Consider the following 24,560-nt stretch of genomic DNA (forward strand, 5'->3'; position numbering starts at 1 on the left):
AAAATTTCAACGCGTTTTTTAACAAAAGGCTGACAAAAAAATCGTCTGCAATCCGCAAAAATTTGCAGTTTTGCGCGAAACGTAACACATGGGAAATAGGATGCGATCTGAATTTGCATAGCAAAGATGAGCTTAAAAACCATTTTACAATTCTCTAAGAGCTAAATATACAACACTGGCTTATGCAGCAACATCCTTGATCCATATCGGCTGTGGCAATTAGAAATGCGCTGTGCTATCAGGGACACTGATTCACGAATATTGAAGGGGGGGGCAGGATTTTCTGATTTTGCCTTAATGAAGCCACAAAATGAGTTGTTTTTCAAATCTCTTAGGGGGGGGGGACAACTTAGTTATGTTTAATTTCTTTCAATAGAAATACAAAATTCTTTTTTTTCAAAATCTAGGGTATGTCAATGGGTGCCTCTGTTTCTACACAACAGGGAACTGTAAAACTAGAAAATATTACTTGGAATGTTGAACATTAGTTCTTTGCGCATGGAATCTGTTTTCAAGCATCAAGATACAGAAAAAAAACAATTATGACAAGAAAAATTCAATTTTCGATTCTTTCTACTAAAAATAACATGTAATTTGTATGGGGAAGGGGAAAACAAATGTTGCTAAGTACCTTGAGAACCAAATAAGATAGAAGATAAGAAGAGATTGATAATAAAAGATAATAATAGAAGATAAGAAGAGAAGAGAAGATAAGATAGAAGAGAAGATAACCAAATAAAATAGAAGATCATGGATTTGACAAACTAATATAGCCAGTTCATTTTAGAGTAATGAGACCGTAGCATATCAATCTAAACCAATGCTCAGAAATTGGAATCTGAGCTGATTTCTTGTAGTTTCATTCATTTAGCTCAAGTACTTTATTTAATATATTAATTAGCACTTGTTCTTCCTGGAGGAGTGGTCACAATCGTGTTGAGAATAATCGTGGTTGCGGCGTCACACGCAAACTGGTAGAGAATGGTAGTAAGTACAACCTTCTTCAAGCAATAGCTTAAATAAAGCAAATCAAGCGTGCGTCTTACTTAACCCATTTAAACTAACTGTCTATTCAAATCAACCTCTTTGTAACCCAACCCCAATGTATCCCACCACACGGCATTCAATTCAATCCCATGCAGTATCACCCCTGCTTAACTCAATCCACATAAAACCCAACCCCGTTCAATCAAACCTGTTGCAAGGGTTGAAGTGAGCTGAAGTTGAGTGGAATGGGGAGGGAACCGATTGGAAGTTGAGTTGCATGGTCGATGAGTTAAGTGGGGTTGAATAAAACGAAGGTTGAGTTGCATAGGTGTTGAATTGCTCCTGGGCTGATTTGTATAAGGGTTGAGTTGCATGGGAGTTGGCTTGAACAGGGGTAGAGATGAGTAAGGTTGAACTACCCAGGGGTTAAGTTATGTAGAAACCGCCAAATAGTGCTAATAATGCTAAAGTAGAACGCTGTTCTATCTTTCTTGTTGATATTCATATTGAAGCAAAATCCATGTTATGGGTCCAGAATGGCAGCTGGGTCAGAAAGAGAAAATGGCGTGATCTTATCTAATCGCCAAATATCGGCAAATACAGAAAACAGGCGGTAGTGTCCTTTCATCGTTCTACGCATGAATTAGGACTAAGCGAAATTTGCTCTCTGCAATATCCTCATAATCTACCTATGGGGTAGAATCCATATAACCGTTTTTACATCAATTAAAGCTAAAAAGAGGCGCTAAAAAGAGCTCTTAATTCACGCCTACTTAAGAATTGGTCTAAATTAAAATGATGCATCAGTGGCCTGTGAAATATCATATTTTATCTGTAAGCAATTCACGGTGATTCATTCTTCCTAAATTAGCCTTTAAAATACTTTGAATCAACTGCTTTACGGTTAATTCAAAGTAAATGTAACCTTTTTATAACTTTTATCTTTACATATAATAACTAATCTTAAAAGTTAAAGCAGAAAACAATATTTGACATGAAAATTTTTGGTTTTATTTACACAAAGTGCTGTCAATTACAGTGCCATCTCTTACCGAGAAAAGCAAAAGTGTGACACACATTCACACACAAGAGTAACAAATTTTTTAACAATAGGATACAACACTACACTTTAAATATGACTTCCTGGAAAGTTTAAAATTTGGGAACCGTGTGTTTAATTGATTGATAAAACGACCAAGAACTAGAGAACTTATTTAAAAAAAACTGCCTTGATTCAACAAATTTGTGTTGCATTAACTGGCTTACCTTTTGATTTCTAAGAGAAGAGCGAATCAGGTCTTAAAAATATGGAATTATTTGTACTCCCAAAAAATTACATTTTTTTTGTTCAGATTTGTCGCCCACAATTAACTAATCACAACAAATTGTGTTGTTTTAACTGGCTTTTCTTTTGATTTCTAAAAGAAGAGAGAATCAGGTCTTAAATAGGTAGAATAATTTGTACTCCCAAAAAACTACATTTCTTTTTTTGTTTAGATTTGTCACCCACCATTCACTGATCCTGCGCAGATCGGTTTTAAAAAAGTATTTTTCTCTTAGGAGGTAAAAAAATAACGTGATTGGTTTGAGAAAACACGTCGTAAAAATACACCAATGAAACTAAAGAAAAATTTGAAACATGGGAGAGTAATCTCTCTTTTTTTCACAAGTGGTGCACTTTACAGAAAGAGATATTTTTATCTATATGTATAATGGCACTAAAACTAACAGTCAACAAAAAGTAGTACTATATGTACAACATATACACTCAATTGCTCGTAAGAGCAATCATTAAATAGATAGGATACATCACATCATTCACTGGGATACGAACTGAGGATAAATAATTTAATTGGGTGGCAGGTAGCTCTGTGGTGGCGGTAAGTATGTCTCCTGTGGTGGGAGGTAGGTTTCCTCAGGTTCAGCAACAACTGGTTCTTGCTGAGATGCTCCCTCTTGAAGGCCATTATTAGGGCTAGAACTGAAGCTATTACTGCTACCACTGGCGGCATCGCTGGCGCCATTACTGTTTCCATTGTTGGAATCGGCGTTGCCAGGACCTGTAAATTTTTGTATTGTTAATGCTAGGGTTGAAAGCATTAAAGCTATTTTTTTTTTTTTTTTTTGATTTTGTGATATCTCAATATTTTTTAGTTTTTTCTTCTAGAATTTTGTAAGTATTTTGACAGGATTTTAGCTTTGTTTAAAACTGTATTTTATTACTTTTTCAAAAAGAAAAACAAACAAGAGAAAATTACAACTGAAAACTGTTTCTAAAACATTTTTTTTTCATCGTCGGTAATTTTAGGAGATATTTGAATCATTATTAATAAGGAATACCCAATGAATATACAAATCTATAGTCAATTAAGTGACTCGAGAAATTCTACCTACAAAACGTTAAAAGTTATCTTTTCAAATTGCCTTCTGAAAAACTCTGGTAGCCTGATCTGACCAATTAATCTTACTTTTAAGTTGACCCGTTCTTTAATCTAAAGAGAGGGAGTGAAATAGCCCTTCCGTTCTATCTAAATATGCTTCTTGCATAGCAAGTTCAACGAGTGTACCTCCTCGGCAGCTTCCAAAATTTGGGAATACACATTTTCCAGTTTATATAGGTATAGAAACCCTGTCATAAAAAAAAGCAATCCCTTTCTTATTTTAAGATTAAATAAAAAAAATGAACTTCAAAATGATAGAAGGAGAAAGAAGGAGGAAAATTTCACACACAAGTGTGTTCCAAAATGAACAAAGGAACTAGTTCCGGTACTTGTATGATATACGCCCTACCGTTCAATTTGTTCATTCATATTTGCATCATAGAACCGTTTTTTTTCGTTACTTTCTTTCATCTTAGCATGAGACAAGACAAAGTTAAGTGGCAGAATAGATGGAAGATATATAATTTGGGCTACATATTTGCACATTTGGGGGTGGGGGTAAAGTATTTGGACAATGTGAATTTAGTTAAACAATTCTTACTACATAATATACACAATAATTTTACCTAACACATACCACAGACCCGCTATACTTTACCCACTAGCAAAATATTTTTATCTAACTTTGATATAATTTATTAGGATTGAGTGTCAGATAATATTAGAAGAACATTAGGTAGGGCGTATATCATACAAGTGCCTTAGTTCCTATTTATTTTCAGGGTCTTCTTCAACTACTAAAGTATTATATCTCTTTTTTACTTTTGTTTTATTTTAAATATTCCCTGATGTGGGGTGCAACGGGATTAATATTGTCTGGTGCGGGATACAGCAGGATTTTTAGTTTTTGAAATTCATTTGATAATTGCACTTGTTAATCACTTATATGGCCTGCTCTCAGTTATTCTATTTCTAGTCGTTGGATTTTTTGGCTGTTTTCATCGATACTGGAAAATCATATACACTCGAGCATCGACGCATCCAAAAAGTAGCAATTTCTCATTATTTTTTCTAAGGATTTCTCTTCTGCTTTTTTGTAAAACTGTATCAATAATTACCGATATTGGAAATAGTGCAAGATGGCACCCTCAATTAGATACAAAACTTATTTAGTGTTAAAAAATAGTTTCTCCTCTCTTCTTGTGGCTTTCCCTTCTACTGTTGCATTAAACAACCTAATCGGCAATCCTCGAAATTGAAAAGTTGCATAAAGGTATACTTTCAATTCTGTCCATGAGAGTTGTGGAACTAAAAAAAGTAGCTTTTTCATTTTTTTTCTCTATGGCCTTCTCTTCTACCGCCATATTTTACAAAGATATGGCTAAGATAATCAGTTAAATTAGATAAATCAGCTCCTAGGGGAACTGAAAGGTATTTTACTTTGTATTTCAACTTAACTACCTACAATATATTGCTTCCTAGCCAACCAATCATATCGTTTGTATTTCTTAAACCTTCGTTGGAATTGTATTTCTGAATCCCCTTTGTAACTATCTTTTTGACGAAGATCGTCTAACATTCATACATGAAAGGAAATCCAATTCTTGTAACCATGAGAAAAGACCGGAAAGTTATATAATATAAAAGAAATTTTGTTTTCAACTATGTTTTAAATAGTAAGAGAGAGAAAAAAGTATAAAAGACAAATATTCACCCCCCTCCCCCCTCCCAAAGAAAAGAAAGATATTTGACATAAAAAAAGAAGGTCGTTGTGTATACTCTTTTCTGAGGACCAGAGAAAAAGTCCCTTCATCCAAATGCAAAATTTAGAGTCCCCTTGCCTTCCCCCCAAAAAAATTTCGATCAGTGATACATAATATGACTTAAAATATGAATGTCACCTTTAAATGAAAACCGGCTTGGATGCAGTATGAGATCTAAATATGGAGAAATTTTCGTTTCATTTCGCAGGATACTGAAGAAAAGAAAAAATAACGTAAAACTATTAATGATTATCAGAACCAAACTGACAAATCCAGTTGGGTTGTATCTGTTATGATTAGCTGAGACATACCGACATTACCAATTATATAAGTAAGATGAATTATTTTGATCTTTGACGGCGAAGACGAATCTTAAGAATACTTGCCTGCATTTGATGGAAGGGGGATTACTCCAATTTCACTATTTAATCCATAGTATTCCTTTTGTTTTTGGCAATCAACATTGAACCACCAATCACATACGAAGGCTTGTTGGTTGAAAAGTGACCCATTGTGACAAAGGAATGATGTTTTGATATTATCATTACAGACGTGGAACACCTAAAAATGAACTTTTTTTTTTATAACTAACCTTCATTAAAAATTTCCTTCAGAAGAAATGTGTCTTCAGAGGGATAGTCTTTTGTTGTGCTCTAAAGCTCTTTGTTGTGCCAGTCTTTTGTTGTGCCAGAATTATCTTAAAGACATGTCTTTTGCTCGTTAATTATCTTAAAGACATTTGATTAGTTACAGTGGGCATTGTTAACCTGGCAGACTCCAATGGTGACCAAGTAAAACCCACTAGATCCACATACTCTAAGTATTATAATCTATCAGGGGTGGATCTAGAGCAAAATCTTGGGAGGGGGAAATGTGGCAAGAGAGCCAAGGAGCAAAACTTTGCAGTGGGGCCACTGTGACAAAGGTGCCAATAATTGATCAGATTGACGAATTTGTACTAAAAAGAGTAAAAAATAAAAAAAGGGAAAGAGGGTGCCAGAAAAATTTTAAGGGCCCCCCACCGGCCCCCTTGATCTGCCAGTGGAATTGATAAGTGGTAATTTACCAATAACTGTATTGTGAAAGGTTCAGAGACCATTCCATCTAGCCCACCTACTCAACTCTTAAGAACCATAATAACACTTCATCAAAAATTTCTGTTTAAATCAATTTGTGACTCATAGTATCTTAAATAAATTTCTAAAACCAATTGGCAAACCACTCAAACATCCTTTATATTAAAATTCTAATAACAAAATCGTTATGCAGCAAAATTGCTTGTTAATTATATTTGTGATTCTAAATGCTTTTATAATTATATAATCATTAAGTTTTATCATTATTCAATTTTAAATTATATAAATTTAAAATAGAAATCGAAACATCACTCTTCATGTGTGATTTCTATTAAGGATTTGTCGACCTTCTCTGAAAACATCTCTGAAACATCTTGAAAGGATTTAGGTACGATTCTAAACATAATGATTGTTAAGTTTGAATTAGTTTACTTTAATGCAAGACTAATTCTAAGCTGTATGCTTACTATAATCGAAATAGATTAAATAAATGCAGGTCGTCGTACATGATCCTAGGAATGAAAAAAATATTTTTATCTTGAATCTTACCATATTTTTTTTTCATAGATTTAAAGAATAAAACATTCATAAGACTATAGTGAATAGTGTTAAGTCAAGAAACTGAATAATTTTTGCAAGGAGTATATAAATCGAAAAGTTTTGAGAAATTACGGTTTAGAGTGGTTATGCTCATAAAGTTATCAGCGTAAACAGTAATTTTTTTTACAAATCTTCTCGGATATCCTTAAGAAAGTAGAAGTTTTAACTTTCACTTGAAATAAACTTTTAAGACTCATATTAAGGCATCAAATCCTAAAATTACCACGGAATTATATTCACCAAGCTCAATACTGATCTTTGTAGTATTAATTATCAAACAGTTCGTGGTAAAGAACAGTAAGTAAGGAGTGACCCGGCTCAATAGGAACCAAAACCGTAAGAAAACAAAATTTTGATACCAATAGCTACATCAAAAGAATCGCATTTCAATGCTGATTTTAAATATATAAGTTTCATCAAATTTAGTCCTACCCATCAAAACTTACGAGCCTAAGCAAATTCGCCTTATTTACGACAAAGAAGGAAACATCCCCTAATAATCATAGAATTTTAATGAAGATCACACCATCAGATTCAGTGCATCAGAGAGCCGTACTGTAGAAGTTTTGGGGACCTATCTACAGAAATATGGACATTAGTATTTTTCGCCAGAACAAAGATCACGGATGCGTGTTTTTTTGTTTTTTTTCCCCCAGGGATGATCGTATCAACCCAGTGGTCCTAGAATGTCACAAGAGGGCTCATTCATACTGAAATGAAAGGTTCTAGTCCTCTTTCTAAGTTACCGAAAAGTGGAGGACAACTAGGCCCCCTCCCAAGCTCATTATCCCCCAAAGTCACCGGATCAAAACTTTGAGATAGCCATTTTGTTCAACATAATTGAAAAATCTAATAACTTTGTCTTTGATGACGACTTAATCCCCCACAGGCCCCAAGGGAGGGTCTGCAAGTTATGAACTTTACCCATTGTTTTCATAGTATTACTTTGAAAAATCAGAAATTACATAAAAAAACAAGTTTTTTCAATTGTAAATGAGAACCATCATTAGAACTTAAAACAAAAAGAAATTATTACGCATATGAGGGGGAGGGGTCTTCCCCTCGTCAATATCTCGCTCTTTACGCTAAAGTATTTTAGTAATTTCAAAAGAGCTATTTATGCTAATTTGTGATTCAGAGGTTATTCTTAAAGAATTGAACAAAATTCGAACTTTAAAAAGAGCGAGGCACTCAAAAGGCGATGAACCCCCTCGTACTATTTATATGAGGGAATTCGTACCCTCGTCAATACTTCGCTCTTTAAGCTAAAGTTTGAATTTTGTTGAATAACGGCCGTATAAACAATAATTGATTTGTGTTATTTTTCGTCCAATCTTAGCATTTAATTTTATCTTAAGCTTCTTCATAACTATGATTTTTTGTGATAATAAGCCAAAGATATTGTATCTCTTCGGCCTGTGGTTTTTAAATAAAAAAAAAAGTTTTTTTCAACTGAAAGTAAGGAACAACATTAAACTGTTTTAATTATTCACGTACGGTGAGCCAAATTCAAAACCTGTATTAATTCAAAAACGTTCAGAAATTAAATAAAAAACAAGTTTATTTAGCTAAAAGTAAGAAGCGACATTAAACTTAAAACGAACAGAAATTATTCCGTATATGAAAGGGGCTGTCCCCTCCTCAGCGCCCCGCTCTTTACGCTAAAGTTTGACTTTTTCTCAAAACTCTACTTTTTCAAACAATATAAAACTTTAGCGTAAAAAGCGAGGCGTGGGGATGAGGTCAGCCCCTTTCATATATGGAATAATTTCTGTTCGTTTAAAGTTTTAATGTCAATCCTTACTTCCAGTTAAAAAAAAAAAAAAAACTATTTAATTAAAGAAGGATTGCCCAGAAAGCAATTGCTTGCTCCATGATGTTTGAACGAATTGTTTAATTTAGGGTTTTGAATAATGAAAAATGAAAGAGTAATGCGATATTGTAAACCCCAGCAATCGATACAGCTTGGGCGAGAGTCGCATTTGGTGGATCTAACTCAAACCATGTCTACTGCAGGATTTGCGATGATTTGTCCACTCTCCAATATCTGTGTGTGAATTTCAGAACAGCACTAGTTAAGCCACCCACGTTTGGGAAACTTACGCCAGGCTTTAACTCTCGAGCCAAAATAAAGCACACTTTTACAATACGTGGCACGAAACAGGAAGTGTACAAATTTTTTCAAGGAAATGTGGGGCTTCGTGGGCAATTGAATGCACACCAGTTTATATACTTTATATCCTTGTTGAAAGTTTTTACTAGTCAATGTGAAACGTCCATAAGGATCAATGACCAAACTTTGAATATCCAGTAAATAACGCAGCTCCGTGATTTTAATCAGTGGTGATTTAAAGTCACGATTCTTTACTGAAGTGTTTTATCTTTTGGTTTTAACAATACAGGAGCCAAAACCATATGGGCACTTTCTTAATATATGCTAAACTGATGTTTAGGGGCTTAGACTTTCATCCAATAGTGGTTTAAGGACATGATTTACTATTTCAAGGGCACAGTCTCAATTGTGCATATGCTTCTACTCCGTATAATTTCCAGAAGATATAAATCCGCCTTGAATGATGGAGAGAATAGTAGCTTCAAGAGTGCAATTTATTATTTCTATCTTAGTGGGGCGCAACCGGCTTTGAGTAGATTGTTATAGTCCAGCAGAGCCAAAGATGGAGATACACATCTGTCGTCTCTGCAACCAGAGTCAGCACCGAAGGACCTTGAATGATGGAGAGAATAGTAGCTTCAAGAGTGCAATTTATTATTTCTATCTTAGTGGGGCGCAACCGGCTTTGAGTAGATTGTTATAGTCCAGCAGAGCCAAAGATGGAGATACACATCTGTCGTCTCTGCAATCAGAGTCAGCACCGAAGGACCAAGGCTGTGCCGAACCAACAAGGAAAACCAACTTCGGCAGAGCAGAAATTATTTATTCAAAACAAGTTCATATCCAGCCATAGCTACTCCTTATAAAAAAGGGGAGCCATTTGAGAGATAAACATGACGGATAGTGATTCACTCGTCAAGACTTAAATTCGAGCTAGGGACCAAAGTCCAGCAAATTTAGGGAGCTAGCATACAAAATATTTCATTTTTAAGACTTTTCACAGATATTAAACGACTAAAAGAGAGGATTTTCTTTAGTTTGGCAGGGATAGATTATACCTAGACCCTTCCCCTCATCCTATACCTGGGATAAGGAGAATGTGTGTCGCAAATTGCCCCACGAGTACCATGTAAATCGGACAGTTCCACAACACGTAGCGCAGTCCCTGCGACGCATGGAAAAGTTCCGCTACGCTTGGCACACTTTCGCCACGCTTGACATGTAGGTGACCCCTGCATCGGCTCTATTGTCATCAACGGTCATTTTATATCACTACGATTCACTATTTCCAATGCATCTGTAGTGCACCATTTACGGTCACTATAATGCAATTAAGACCACATTCGCCCCCTGAATCGTTTAACCAGGGGATGATAGCGTCCATTTTGAGAATCACTGCTATAAAGTAAAAAAACTTACTGAAAAAGCATATTTAGTATTTTTGACCTCTGACGGAGAACCATTTTTCTTATTCAAGGACAGTTTTTTAAACCTTAAAGACAGAAAAATACGGAACAAATGTTTTGACATCAATGACATCATTTATTTTTGTCTTTTGCTGGTTTTCCTTTCTCCCTGCATTCCAGCCATAGAATCTTGCGGCAGGGGGACGTATTTGATGTTTGACGTCTAGTAAATGAAAAGTGTCGTCCCAGAATGGGGGAGGAGGAGGTCGTAAGGACGGATTTAATGGAGATTGGTGCTCCTAAAAAGGTTGCAAAGAGGGAGGCTCTGAAGGGATTGGAATGGAGGAGGAGAATGCATAGCTAGGTTAGCTATATGCGACTTGGTACTACAATAGAGTGCTAGTTCCACAAGTGAGCAAATTAGAAGTAACACATTTTGAAAAACTTTCATAACCAAATAAGACAGGAAAGTGGATTGGACTGTTTAATCAAAAATATTGAAGTCTAAAAATCTTTCAAATGACCATAAATCTCAATTTTACCAGAAAAAAATCACATAGCACCTTTTGCATTACTATAGACGCCTTCCATGAAATAATTTTTCGCTCGACAACATGCTTAAAACAGATTTGAAAGTAAACAATAATCATCTTTGTTTTTAACATGACATGAAAACTTTGGTTAATTACGAAGGGGCAAGATAAAAGATTATTTTCTGTTGAGGATTTTCTCCATGACTGGTTTCATGTCAGACGGGTTCTACTTTTTCTTTCATCCGAATGCGTATCTTTGCGTTTATCAAGGTCAGGGTTTTTCGACCTTCCCATTAGATATTTCGTGAACCAGTTTTTTCTTAAGGTAGCCTAATGAAGCTGATGACAGATCTATCAAGTTGATATCTGACAATGCATCTGTCGCTATCTGACAAATTCGTTGACAAGAATTATCAACATCCGGAGTAATGAAGGTTTGCCAAAACAGAATTCAGCAGAGATGGGACACAGGCAAGAGGGGGCACCCTCGGACAAGGCCATATCCAACTAAAGGGTTTGAACCCCCTAAAGTGCTTATCCGAATCGTAATCGTGTAGCAAAAATAAATTTAAACAAATTTTTGACAAAAAAAAAGTTCTTGCCCTGGGAACCCCAAATTTTTTAGGAACTTCTTTGTATTTCTTCCTCAAACTATCGAATAAAATTTAACCTATATTATTACCCCCCCCCCCCTAAAAATGTAAAAATATTGGTACCCCCCTTCTAAAATTCGTGCATACGAGCCTATTAATTTGTATTAAGATTCGCGAGTGGCTTTATTTATTTTTGTAACATTGATAAATGTTACAAAAGTGTCTCAAAAGTAACAAGAGATTTTTGTTGGTAGGGTGCCAAAAATTTGATAAACAAGCAGATAATGCTCACTTCAAACCGTGGGTGACCTACGCCTCCTAGTGTATGCAGGTTTCGAAAGTGGCTGAACCATGGTTTGAAAGTAACGACTTCATAGAGAATGTTTATCCAATTTTTACTCCCTCACAGAATTCATATGGTACTTTTGTATTATTCAGAACACACTCAATAAGTGAAGTTAGGTTCTTTTGTGAAACAAACTACGATGCAGGTACATTTTAATTAAATATTTTATACATAGAGGTGGTTAAGTTTAGTTATGTATTTGATATAATCCCCCCTTCCCTAATGTGCCAAAGCTTTTGATAAAAACTCCCCCCTGCCCAAACTTTTGATAAAGTTAATGAAATAAAACAAAATATGATGGAAACATAATACTTTATTAGGAAAATTGTGAAATTACCATATAAATGGTATTCTATTGTCAGCAATTTTTATCTTATTAATTAAATACAAATTTATAAATTATTTTCATTTATTGACCGTGCCTTCTACTTTATTCTAATACAATCGAAAATTTCAAATGATTATACCCGTTAGAATGTTTATTTCAAACTTTGCACCTCTAAAATTCTTACACCCAGGGTAAGCGCCCCCTTTGTCCACCCCTAAAATCACCTCTGGTACAAGTCCGCTCCGTAGGCCTTATGAATTAAGTATTATTAGTTAATTATTATAATTAATATTAACCTTACGAAGTAACTATAGATCTTTCATAGTTGTAATGCATCAGTTTTTTTGTGATAAAGTAATTTTTTCGTTTTGTGGTTGGGACAAAATAATTATAGTTTAACGCGTTTAAGTATTTACGAAGATGAAACCACCGTTTTAAGGAACATTAATTTTTTAGGGGTTATTATTTAATGATTGTTTACTCTAGTCTAATGGGAGCTATTTATGATGTAAGAAAAAACACATACACTAGATTTCCATCTTTTGTTGCATGATACTTCCGTATAAGCTGACAGAAAAAATGCACTTTGAAGATATGAAATGACGGAAAACGCTTTACTGAACGTATAACGGAAAATGCTAAATATAGCTTCTCTTTTTTACCTTTTTACATTTAATAAAATTGAAAGTGTACCACTAGGGATAAGGGATTTCTAGGGAGGGGGAGGGGGGCGAATTTCCTCAGAACAAGTTTGACGGTACTAAATTAAAACACTTTGAATGTGTTAATAGGTAGTAATATCTTCATTAAAATGAAATATTACTTTATTTTAAATAGATCCAAGGACAAAGGAGGCAAATATAAATGAACCACGTGAAATTATTTATTTTCCGTATTTTTCCCTGGAGGGCCATTACAGCTACCCCTCATCCCTCTCTAGTGATGACTATGATTGCTAGCAGTCATTTGTCATTTGCTACTGACAACTAAATTTCGTCTCTGTGGTTATGACAATACAATTATAGTTAAACAAATATTTAAGTATTTACTGAGGTGAAACTAAAGTTTTAAAACCCATTAACTTTTCACTGATATTATTAAATGATTCCTTAATGGAGTATTATGGGAGCCACTGACAAAGTGAAAATCATTATGTTTTATGTTTTTGTTACGTGATTCTTCTGTAGAAGTCACCAGAAAGGTTATAACTAGGCTATTCGAAGAAGATGAATATGAAGATATGAATATATTTCCGAAAAGGTTTAACAGAGGTTATTGTATGGAATTTTGAAGTTACTCCAAAAAACCTATTATTTTATTCTGATCCGTAGTTTAAGTATTTTTGGGGCCACATACTAGAAAACTAGTAATTAACATCTTACAAAAAACAAAAAATTACCGTAAAATTACTATTTTTCGTTTAAATCATACCATTTTTATGTCTCTCCAAAAAAAATCAAAATTAATTGAGGAAATTTTGTTCCAATTAGTCCAGACGAACCAGAAGAGCCAGAACAGGATAAAACGTAGACACAAATTTTAAATCTCAAAATGACCTTGGTGACACGCTTCTCGAAATATTGGGGTTAAACTGGGCATTTATGCAACGTCAGTTTTACGTCAAAAGACTTTAAAATAGATGATCAGGTTTTAAAATAGGTAGTAAGGTAATAAATTGTTGTGTCATTGTCAGGCTACCAATATGATTCATTGCAAAAACTGAATTTTTATTTCAGCGTCATTTGAATTTCAAATAACATGTTCAAACGTTAAATTTAAACGCTATACAAAATATAAAAAGTATGATCTTCAAACTTTTTAGGAACTTCCATCGGATCTGTTCACTAATGAATCAATGTAGATCTTGTTAACACTGATCATAAGCATTTTAAAAAGACACATAAAAGCGGGAATTCTTTCCAAGGGCTCAAATGTAATTAGGGCACGGTGGGGGTAAACTCATCAGAACACTTAATAAAACTGCCGACTTATACAAAAAAATAAAGGAATAACGATAAAATATGGTAATATCCCTCCGGATGACTATGCTTAGAAGACCTCCTCACCCACTATGAATGTGCAGGTGCAAAATATATCGGTACTTATCGGTTATATAATAGACAATATAAAATTTTGACACAAGAAACTGGACAAGTAGCTTCTTTATAGTGCCGATCATTTGGGTGGTAAAAATCAGATGGGATAATAGCCGGTTAGTTTGCTTTGACTAGTGATAGAAAATAATATTTTCATCATATATTGTTTTATTTAATTAGCTTTATCAAAAGTTTTGGCTATATAATTGCACATTAGGGGTGGGGGTTGGGGTAAAGCATAGCATATATTAAATACAGCAATGGTTAGTTTACGCATTTAATATATGCTATGCTTTACCCCCCTCTCCTAATGTGCAAATATATAGCCCAAATTTGTTTCTAAGCTATTATATATTCATCATATTTTGTTTCATTTCATTAGCATTAAAGGAACTTCACTTCCCGGGTGTCTATTATATAACTGATAAGTAACGAAGTATCTGATGAAACATAGTTTCAGACTTGTTTATTTGATAACGGAGAACGCCTTTAAGTATATTTGGGCTTAGTTGTTAAAACCCAGCAACTCAAGCGAAAAAATACAGCTGAAGTATGTGCAGAGATACAGAGAGTTTACTAGTATTAAGTGTGGCTAAAAAGAAATGAACACAGTTATCCTTTTAAGGGTCCTCTTTATCTAGTAAAGTAATTTCTCTTTTTCTTTCATAAAAAAAAAACTTAATTCGGTACCAAGTCCTGGTTATATCTTCTGTAACTAGTCTTAAAGCTACTGCCTGTCAACTGTAGTATCATGTCAGCATGCAAGTCAGTTGAAGTCTTCTACTTTCCCTGAATTGTATAATTTCTAAAATAGTTATGTGTTAATATAAAATATAGTAGTCTATGTAAGTACTTCCCAAATTAAGCGGTCACTGTCTTTCGTGGGCCGGAGGTTTTCAGAGAGGTTTTTAACATTTTAGGCGAAAATTTAAGAAAATTGAATTCGCTAATGTTAAAAATTAATACCAAGAAAATATTCTAGCAACTAAATTGATTTCTATTCAGCTACTAGGGCTATGGATTTCAGATTGAAAAAACTGTGACCTACTGAGATAAGACACAGGTTCAAGGGCTACCCACTATCCATTTTCTGGTGTACCCTTTGTATTTCATTCAATCGCTCCTCGTTAACAGACTCTTACAACATCGTACCTCCTGCGATACGTGTGGTACGAGCAGTATGGTGTACACGGTTTTGGAAAGTGGGTAGCCATTCCCACTGGCCCACAAAAAGTATATAAATCTTGCCGTGAAATTTCACATCAAATCTTTAGCCAAAGATGCTGAAATTTCTGAAATTTAAAAACTTGCTTCATATTACAAGGGGTCAAACCTCTAAAATACCGATTACAGGACTAAAGAATTTTAAGTAATAGCTTGTGGGGATTAATGTAACCAGTTTCTTTATTATTCGTTTAGAATCAAAATATTGCGGGATCTATCTTATTTTAGTATCAACATGATGGGAGGAGGGTTCTGGAGGGGGGATAAAGATATCTAAAATAGATCCAGTAGGCGGCAGGAGGCAATTGATTTCATGTAAGCTTTCTCAGTTTTGCAAAAAGACAAAAAAAAGTTTTTTCATAGCATCCTATTGTGGGTATATAAATTGTTTGGGTTACATTAGTTGTTTCATCAAATTCAAGATTTTAGCCCTGAAGGACCTTTCAAATAGTGTGCTAAATATTATGGTAATATTCTGTCCCCCTCTCTTGACCCGAGTCCTTTTACACTCACTATGTTCTAAGACTTCTATTTTTTAACTTTGTTGGTTCAATGCCTTACACATAACTATGTCAATTAAGGATCTAGTAAAGTAAACAGTACATGTAAATAGTGAAAAACTTAAGTATTTACAGTATCATCTTTAGATAATTTATTTACTGGGCAAATAAACCTTTGTTTACCTTCTACACAAGCAGACATGTGCATACAAATAGCTTGTTCATGTAGTAGCCACTTAAGTGACATTAATGTATTGAAATGAAAAAAAAAATACAATTAATGTATTTTGACGTAATTTTCTTTAACATAATATTATCCCCTATTTCTCTTCAAAGGCAATACAACTAAAATTTAATATTTAGATAAGAAACGAAGAGAGAGCGAGGGAGGTAAAGAGAGAGTTGGAAAAGGGCAAGAGATATAGATAAATTTAGAGGTACCTTCTAGATTTTTTATCCCCCTGTTTGACCCCCCCCAAAAAAAAAATATGTGAATTGAAACTACTGTTCAGGGGGAGAAAAGAAGGAGGTAAAACAGACAGCTTTTAATATTATCTGCTTTTAAGTGGCATTTCAAAATTCGGTAGTTAAATGAACACAAATGGTAAAAAAAACTTTATTTACTTTCAGTTCTATTGCTTCTTAAACTAGCCAAGCTGCTTGAAAGATTATGTTGTACCTAATACAGTTCAGTTTGTGTTGTAACCATTATTTTTGCTGATAAATAGCCGTTAAGAAATGGGATATCTGTGGTTAGACATTGGTCACTTACCTGGCAGCCAGAAGCAGGGTCTGTGTCCGCATAGTATCCAAAAGGAGCTGTAGCAACTTCCTCACACCTAAAGCTTGTTTCAGGGATTGTGTCAAGAATGGGATAGTCTTCACCAGGGGTCCCAGGAACAACCATCATCAACATTTTTAATGGATCCATCGTCACTTCCTCAACTGTGTCTGATTGTCTGGATTCTGCAGGAGGTAGCAGTAACACTTCCTGCAACGGGAATAACAAACATTAATTTGATTAAAGAATGGCAAGATTCTAGCTTTTTGATCGAAGTCTGAGCAGTTGTACATCACAATAATTCCAAATAAAATCATTTGCCAATGAGCACAACCCCTTTGAAACCACTCTTTCACCCCCAAATTACCTAAAATTTTATTGGCAGTTTGTCTCCTTCCTCCAAAAAATCCTTGTAAGTACGATACGTTTCTGGCGAAAAGATTTCAGTTAACGACCATATAGGTGGAGTATTTAAAAAATCATGTAAGCTACAAATAAAAATAAATTACCAATCCCTCAAATGCAGGGAAAAGAGAAAAAGATTTATAGAGGGAAAAAGAAAAAGAGCTTAAACGAGGAATAGAGAGAAGCGAGGAGACAGGAGATAGAACACGAAATTTATTACCATGACCGAAAAGGGATAAAAAATTGGGATTAAAAAAAATATATTTAGACAGATATAGAAGGAGGAAATATTTGAAGAAATCTATATCTGGGTGAGAAAGAGAAGAGGGAAAGAGGGATCGAAAGAGAAAACAGTAATAAGAGAGAAAAAAGAACTTACATCATTGCTTGACGGAAGAGGAAGTTCAAGAGGGTTGTCTGGTCTCTGGTTTGCGTAGCCATACCCATGTCCAGGCAACTGGCAAAAGAAATATATTGATTATCTTAATAAAACACAACTATATAATCCTACAACTATAATTTTTAACCTTTTAAAATGTTATTTTTAACACAGAGAGACGTTTTTTCTAAAGTCAGCTTTATAATACCTATCTCAGTAATAAAACTTTAGAGCCATATTGAAGAGCTGGACTGTTTAAATTATAATGTCAATTTCTTTGATTTATAGCTCTTATCTTCTTATATCTTTTGCCAGTAAAATTCTTGAGATTATATTAAAACTTAAAATATGGGATATTCTATGTTTTGACGGTTGTCATCACTTTTTGATGTTGCTGAGTGTAAGGTCGATTGCAATCTTGGCTCTTAATTTAAGCAAAGCTGTCCCTGGAGATAACATATGGCCACATTAGTTTTTTGTAACTATTTCATAAACATCTGATTTCTAGTAAATGCTTAGGGTTGGGCTCACTAATTTTCTTTTACACAGTATTGAAAAAGAAGAACTGTACCAATCACTGTGTTCGTTTCAGGAAGTTTTTGGCGTATATCAGCACTGAAAAAAGGTTAGGATATATTATTAATATTATATAATATGTTATATTATAATAATATATTATTAATCAGCACTAAAAACCCGTAAGAAATATATTATTTCTAGAAAATGAAAAATATTATGCCGTCAGAGCGGCAGTAAGTCTGGCATCATTCAAGAGAATGGTTAAATTCCATTTTTTAAAAAGGAGAGAAGTGTGATAAGAGGAAAGAGTATTTATTTATTTAGTATTTAATATTAATTATTTAGTTTTTTTACCCCCCCCCCAAGGATTTTTTTTCTTCAAAATCATTTGAGGAAATGATTTAGCAGATCATGGTGGTTAGAATTGCGGCCACAGTCAGGACTCTTCTGTCTTCAGAGTGGCCGTTAATGGTAAATTCTTTGTTTAATTTATACGTTTTGGATGAAAATAAAAAATGTCTATGTCTATTGCAAAACTTTCCTGATTTCCCAAAATCATCTTCTGGGTTCTCTTCTATTTTATCAATTTTCGATTTGCCCAAATTAGAAATCTAAAACATTCAAAGACCAAACAATTTAAAAATGATACAAACCAAGCTGAAATTATTGACTAAGCAAGTTTAGGTTTCCATTACTGTTCTAGAATCTTATTAATTAGATACTTCTGTAACCCCTGTAACTGTCACCGCATTTGCTAATGATAAACATAAATTATCCGTTGCGACTCTTAAATGAAGCAATGTTGTCTCTGAAGATAACCACTGGTGACAAATTTATATTACTGTACAGATTATCAATTTTGATCGGAGCGTTGTCCTTAAAACCATTTTACTTAGAAAACACAAGTGGCTTACTCCAAAGACAATATTGACCAATGATAACTTAAACGGTACTTGTGTATTATTCAGAACACACTCAATAAGTAAAAGAAACTACGATGCAGGTACATTTCAATTAAATATTTCATATATAGAGGTGGTTAGGTTAGGTATTTGATACAATGCCCCCCCCTAATGTGCAAATATATAGCCCAAACATGTCAATTCGTAAGTCCAGCAATAAATAAAACGAACTGCAGTAATAAATGGTATTCTACTGTCAACAAACCACGTATTTACACGCAAATTGACTTTTTTCAAACATGGCCTATTGTTACACTTCCAAAATGTTCCTTCTCTTAAGACTATAAAGTTATGTTGTGTCCATTGACGTACTGTTTTGTTGTTGGCAACAACCCCTTATCCTACAAAAATGTAATTGCCTCTTTTTCAGTCTTTGTCAAATCCCAACTCTTCATTTCAAAATCTGTGTTCAGACACTATCTTCTATCACTATGCGTAGAAAACCAAATTGAGTTTCGTCTTTGTGGCTATGAAACCGGATTTTCTCATAAAATGTACCTGCATTGTAGTTTGTTCCCCGAAAGAGCTTAACTTTATTTCCGTATATATTTTTCCTGCAAAGCTACGCGAATTTTTGTTTTAAACTGCTGTCCAAGGCGGATACGGAGTTATTGTTAGAAGATGAGCATCAAGAAAACTTGGTTTCCCCAGTTCTTATTTTTACCCCATCCCATCTCTGTTTAAGGTACAACTTTTACCTTTCTGAATGAGAGAATACATGCCCCTAAACACCCACTGGATCTGCCCCCGCGCCTGTCAACCGCAAAGTTTCTGATTTCTCATTAAGATATTAGTATTTGGGTAGCTTGAACAATTATTATACTTTATATATCAGTAACCTATGCTAAAAACCTTATGTTTTTGTTTATGTTTATTTTTTATTTTTTTTTTATTTAACCTTTATGTTTTGGGAAAAACAAAACAAAAAAACAAACCTTATCAGCCGTTGCGTAAGCGAAACAGAGAAGGACAGCAACAAATTGCTTCATTATGAATCTGAAAAATAATCTAATCGTTAATAGCTGTGTTTAGTAATATAGTCTAGAGAATTTAAGTGGTTCAGACCCATCCCTTCCAAAATTTTGAAAAGTACAGACACCTATGTGTTTTCTATTGCATAGTGGTTTATAGTTTTTTTCTTGTAAATACCTAAATATGATAATTATCTTCAATCAAGGGTCACAGTGAAGGAAGAATTTTTTTGTATACAAATTTACCCTCTAAAATTGCAAAATTTTCACCTTCAGCGCTTTTGACAAATTAAACCACTATTTGACCCAACAATAATAGAAAATTAATAATATACTGACCTTTTCAAACTACAGAACTAAACTGATAAAAATTACAATCCTATAAGTCTTTTAAACTTTTAGTGTAGAGTTTGTTGTATAATGGTTTAAAAGCTTAAAAAAAATATATAAAAAAAATAGAATAGCAATTCAAGGAGAAACATCAGTTAGAATCGTGACATAGGACGTATTTTACAATATGTTTTAAGGATTTACTATGGGACAAGGCTTGGAAGCCTGTACTGGGGGACCTAAGATCTGGTCCCAGAAATCCTGATTTTACAATTTTCACTGTAATGCAGGTAAAGCTTACACAAATAAGTTTTTGAGTGTGAAGGCCTAAAGAAGGACTTTTGCCAATTTTTGCTAAAATTTACAATTCAGAGGTTTTGCTCTTGTACTAAGTTGGGGAGAACCTGTACCCTCGCTTCTCTGTGCATGAGTTTGCTTGCAATATAGAAAGAATGAACACAACCGCAACTGCCTTTTGTGGTTTCTATACAACTGGTTTCTATACGCCATTACTAAAAAGATGTGAATCCACATAGAGTAATTTTGTTCAGTTTATGCTGTAATTATTCATTTGTCTAATTAATAATCCTTTCAACTGATTTTTAACGAGGGTTTGTCAACATCCAAAAGCAGAGCTGTTTGCATTGCCTGGCACACACCCGGTATGCTAAAAGTATACCAGGCGTTGGGGGAAGAGAAGTTGCGTGGTAGACGTGCACCACACTTACAAAAAACTTATGCTATACATTGCTTCTTGACAAAACAACTTAAATATGCTATTAATACAAACTTCAAGGCCCGAGAAATGTGAAAAAATTAATCTTAAAAAATGGATTCTTAGAAATCAATCTGTAAATTTGCGGTATTAGAGCAAGAGATAAGTATCGCGATTCAAACTTGGAATTAACCTTACATTATATATATGGAAAAATAAATCAGGAAATTATTTAAGCCTACCAGTTTTTTCGATAATCTCTCTAATTTCAATTTTGAAAGTACTTTTTAATTTTAAAAATATTTGCTACGACTAAGAAAATTGATTATATTATGCCTTTGTAAAATAAAAAATAAATAGTAGCAATTTATCCGTTATATCCAAAAGTCAAAATAATGAATATTATATAAGTAAAAAAATATTTGTTAATGCATGATATAGTACCTTAGCCCAGATGGTTGGAGGCCTCAAAGGAAATTTTTCTGTCTGTCCCGGCTTTCTTATTGTTTGGTGCTGAGTCATAAACCTTCTGGATAGAAGCAAAAATTCAGGAAAAATTAGGAGTGGGAAGGAGGTTGAGCATATTTTAGCCTCAGAATGCATAAAAAAATTGTCTTCAAAACCTACGCGGTCAAATTCTTTTCTTTTGTCCGATTTTCCTTTGCAATGAAAATACCAAATAAGATATTTTCAAAATCTACAGTGTGGCGAAAAATCTAAGCTTAATCGGCCTGCCACCCCCCATCCATTTTAACTGCTAGTTACTAACTGCTTAGCGGTCCAACTCCTAGCTGCTTTAATAAAGCAAAAGCCTTTGGGTTGTCACCAACCCAGATTTGTAAAATTTCAAGTAGTTGTTTTTTCTTATTTTACGGACTATTCGCCTATTTTAACATTTTCTTTTAAAGCGGCGACACAGTCCAAAATGAATGCCTTGGCGAAAATTACACGTTTTTGAAAATACAAGAATAAACGATTGGAAAAAGTAAAACATACACGATTGTTGATTTTTACAACAATCGGGGTCAACTTTAGGCACTAAAAATCGTTGTAAAAAAACAAACATAGCCTAGTTGTGTTTTTTAACAATTAATTGTGATTATAAGGTACAGTAATACCCATGCAAGAATGGTTATATTTTCTAGTCATAACTAGTTGTTGGTACACTGAAACGAGTGGCACACCTCATTTAACTTACTTTCCAGCGACCATACTCACTTATTTGAAACTATCCTATTTAATCCCCTTTCACTATCGTTAAACACAATAACTTACACTTTTGTTGTTTTTCCAACCAGTTACTCACACACAATCTAGTTTTCAAATGATTACTTACTATACCCTACCCTTGTGTTTATATACCCGATTTGAGATTGTAGCCTTAAAAGATAGCTCCTCCCCATGGCAGGGGGGATTAACAAAAAATCTTTCTTCCTAAGAAATGTCGTAGTTGGCGAATTGGAACCGGGATCGCGTGCCAACAAACCTTGAGAAGGACGTATTCAGTTGAATTTTTGCGAAAAAATTTTATGGTCGAAATTGTATTATTATAGTCGTATATTTGATTTTAGTATCATGCAGTATAGGACACGGGTCAAGGAGCTTCGTAATTTAATCAATCAAATAAAAGATCTCTGGCGCCAAATTTTTTCATGTATTATTGAAATGGAAACTACTCGAGTATGCAAGTCAGACTTAAGATGATCTACAAGAGAAAATAATAATCATTTAGATTGGCTATTGAAGAAATCTTTCAACCTCTTTAAACCAACTTTGTACGCTTTAAGTATCTGAATAAAATATTTGCTACCTTGGTCGCAAGATTTACCCTAATTCTATCATGATTTAAAAATTTCACTCTAATTTTTAATATACCAAGGACCCGAAAATAGGGATAGTATTGCCACCTGAGCCCACATAAGGTTAATTTATACCCAAGAAAAGAGATTTTGGGTTGTTTCAAAGTTCAAAGTTCTTATGACAGCATTGCATTTTCGTCAGTGTTACATTGAACCTTCTTACATTGAACCATCAGTCTTACATTGAACCTCTTTAAACCAACTTTGTTCGCAGTTACGCTTTAAATATCTGAATAAAATATTTGCTACCTTGGTCGCAAGATTTACCCTAATTCTATCATGATTTTAAAATTTCACTCTAATTTTTAATATACCAAGGACCCGAAAATAGGGATTTTGAATATATAAGTCATTTTTGATATAAGTGTATAATCAAAATAATTTGACATTATTTTGAATATAAGTCATTTTTTATTATTTTATATTGTGTGGATTTGTTTGATTATCCCCCCTATATATCATGCTGTGGTATTTGGAGGGGACTGGGGTATCTTAAGTTTTTGTTCCTAATTTGTATTAACTTAACTAATAAGATAAAACTAACAAACTAATTTTATTTTCATTACCCTTGGTACTTTAATTATTCCTATAATTTAGCAGTTTTCCTCTAAAAAACATAAAAGCATATATTTATCGCAATATTTTGTGAAAAATAACTCACAGAAAACTCTTGTGTTTTTCTCTGTATTTTTCCTTGCCTTTTATTTATATGTATATATATACATATTTATATATATATATATATATATATATATATATATATATATATATATATATATATATATATATATATATATATATATATATATATATATATATATATATATATATATATGTGTGTGTGTGTGTGTGAGTATATATATATATATATAATATATATTAATCACTAATTTAGGAAAACAGTCTGCCTTTTCTCCTTCTGTCTCTTTTTTTTTTTTTTTTTTTTTTTTTTTTTTTTTTTTTTTTGTGTTTGTGCTGTAGCATTGGTGATTTCTCTTTTCATGATATATATATATATATATATATATATATATATATATATATATATATATATATATATATATATATATATATATATATATATATATATATATATATATATATATATATATATATATATATATATGTATACAAATAACGACGAAGATCACACTCCCTTTCCATCAGAAACACCAAAAACAAGAAAAACACTAGGGAATTTTTTAAGACAGTGGAAAAAAAATTAGAATGAATATTTCGGCCCCATGTCCAAGGGCCGTCCTCACAAGCATTTCGAGAAACGCCTACAACAACATAAAGATGATATCACCAAAGATCTGAATTCCAATATTACTTCTGTTTCTTTTGATTCTGCTTTAGGCAGCCATATTTTCGAAAATCCTAGCCACAAAATACTTTTTGAAGAATCTGCCATTATTAGCCATGATATAGGCATAAAGCAAGTAGTTCGAGAAGCAATTGAAATCAGACTTAAAATTATTAATAATATTTCCTTAAATAGGGATTTAGGAGGATATTCACTGAATGCTTTACACACAAATTTAATTAAAAATAACGTTACAAAATATTATAAAAAACTAATAGATATTAACACAGAACCTGTCACAAATAGACCTATAAGATCAGCAGCGAAAAAAGCTAGGCTGGCATTAAAAATGTGTTTTTAAATCATTTTCTTTCATTTCAATGAATT

General features: G+C 33.5%; 1 protein-coding gene across 2 annotated transcripts; it reads right to left on the reverse strand.

The window, feature by feature from the left end:
* Positions 1-1,975: 1,975 nt before the first annotated feature.
* On the reverse strand, positions 1,976-22,350 carry LOC136026485 (uncharacterized). 2 transcript variants are annotated; one of them, XM_065703103.1, is made up of 6 exons: positions 22,284-22,350; positions 19,928-19,988; positions 17,512-17,589; positions 16,719-16,937; positions 5,518-5,692; positions 1,976-3,047 (listed from the first exon to the last, which is right to left on the reverse strand). In XM_065703103.1, the coding sequence occupies exons 2-6, from the start codon at positions 19,979-19,981 to the stop codon at positions 2,836-2,838; spliced, it is 738 nt and encodes a 245-aa protein (XP_065559175.1). In that variant the 5' UTR covers positions 19,982-19,988; positions 22,284-22,350; the 3' UTR covers positions 1,976-2,835. The 2 variants fall into 2 exon arrangements, with proteins under 2 accessions (XP_065559175.1, XP_065559174.1); XM_065703102.1 differs by lacking the exon at positions 22,284-22,350 and adding an exon at positions 22,207-22,235.
* Between the last annotated feature and the right edge of the window lie 2,210 nt (positions 22,351-24,560).

This window comes from Artemia franciscana, chromosome 4 (assembly GCF_032884065.1).
Source record: "Artemia franciscana chromosome 4, ASM3288406v1, whole genome shotgun sequence".
NCBI lineage: Eukaryota > Metazoa > Arthropoda > Branchiopoda > Anostraca > Artemiidae > Artemia > Artemia franciscana.

What these genes read in the sequence shown, in the direction of transcription:
- LOC136026485 (XM_065703102.1), bottom strand. An exon ending in CTCTTCCGTCAAGCAATGAT is followed by an intron (nt 16,938 to 17,511) that starts GTAAGTTCTTTT and finishes TTCCCGTTGCAG; the next exon opens with GAAGTGTTACTGCTACCTCC. An exon ending in ACCCTGCTTCTGGCTGCCAG is followed by an intron (nt 5,693 to 16,718) that starts GTAAGTGACCAA and finishes GTTCATTTTTAG; the next exon opens with GTGTTCCACGTCTGTAATGA.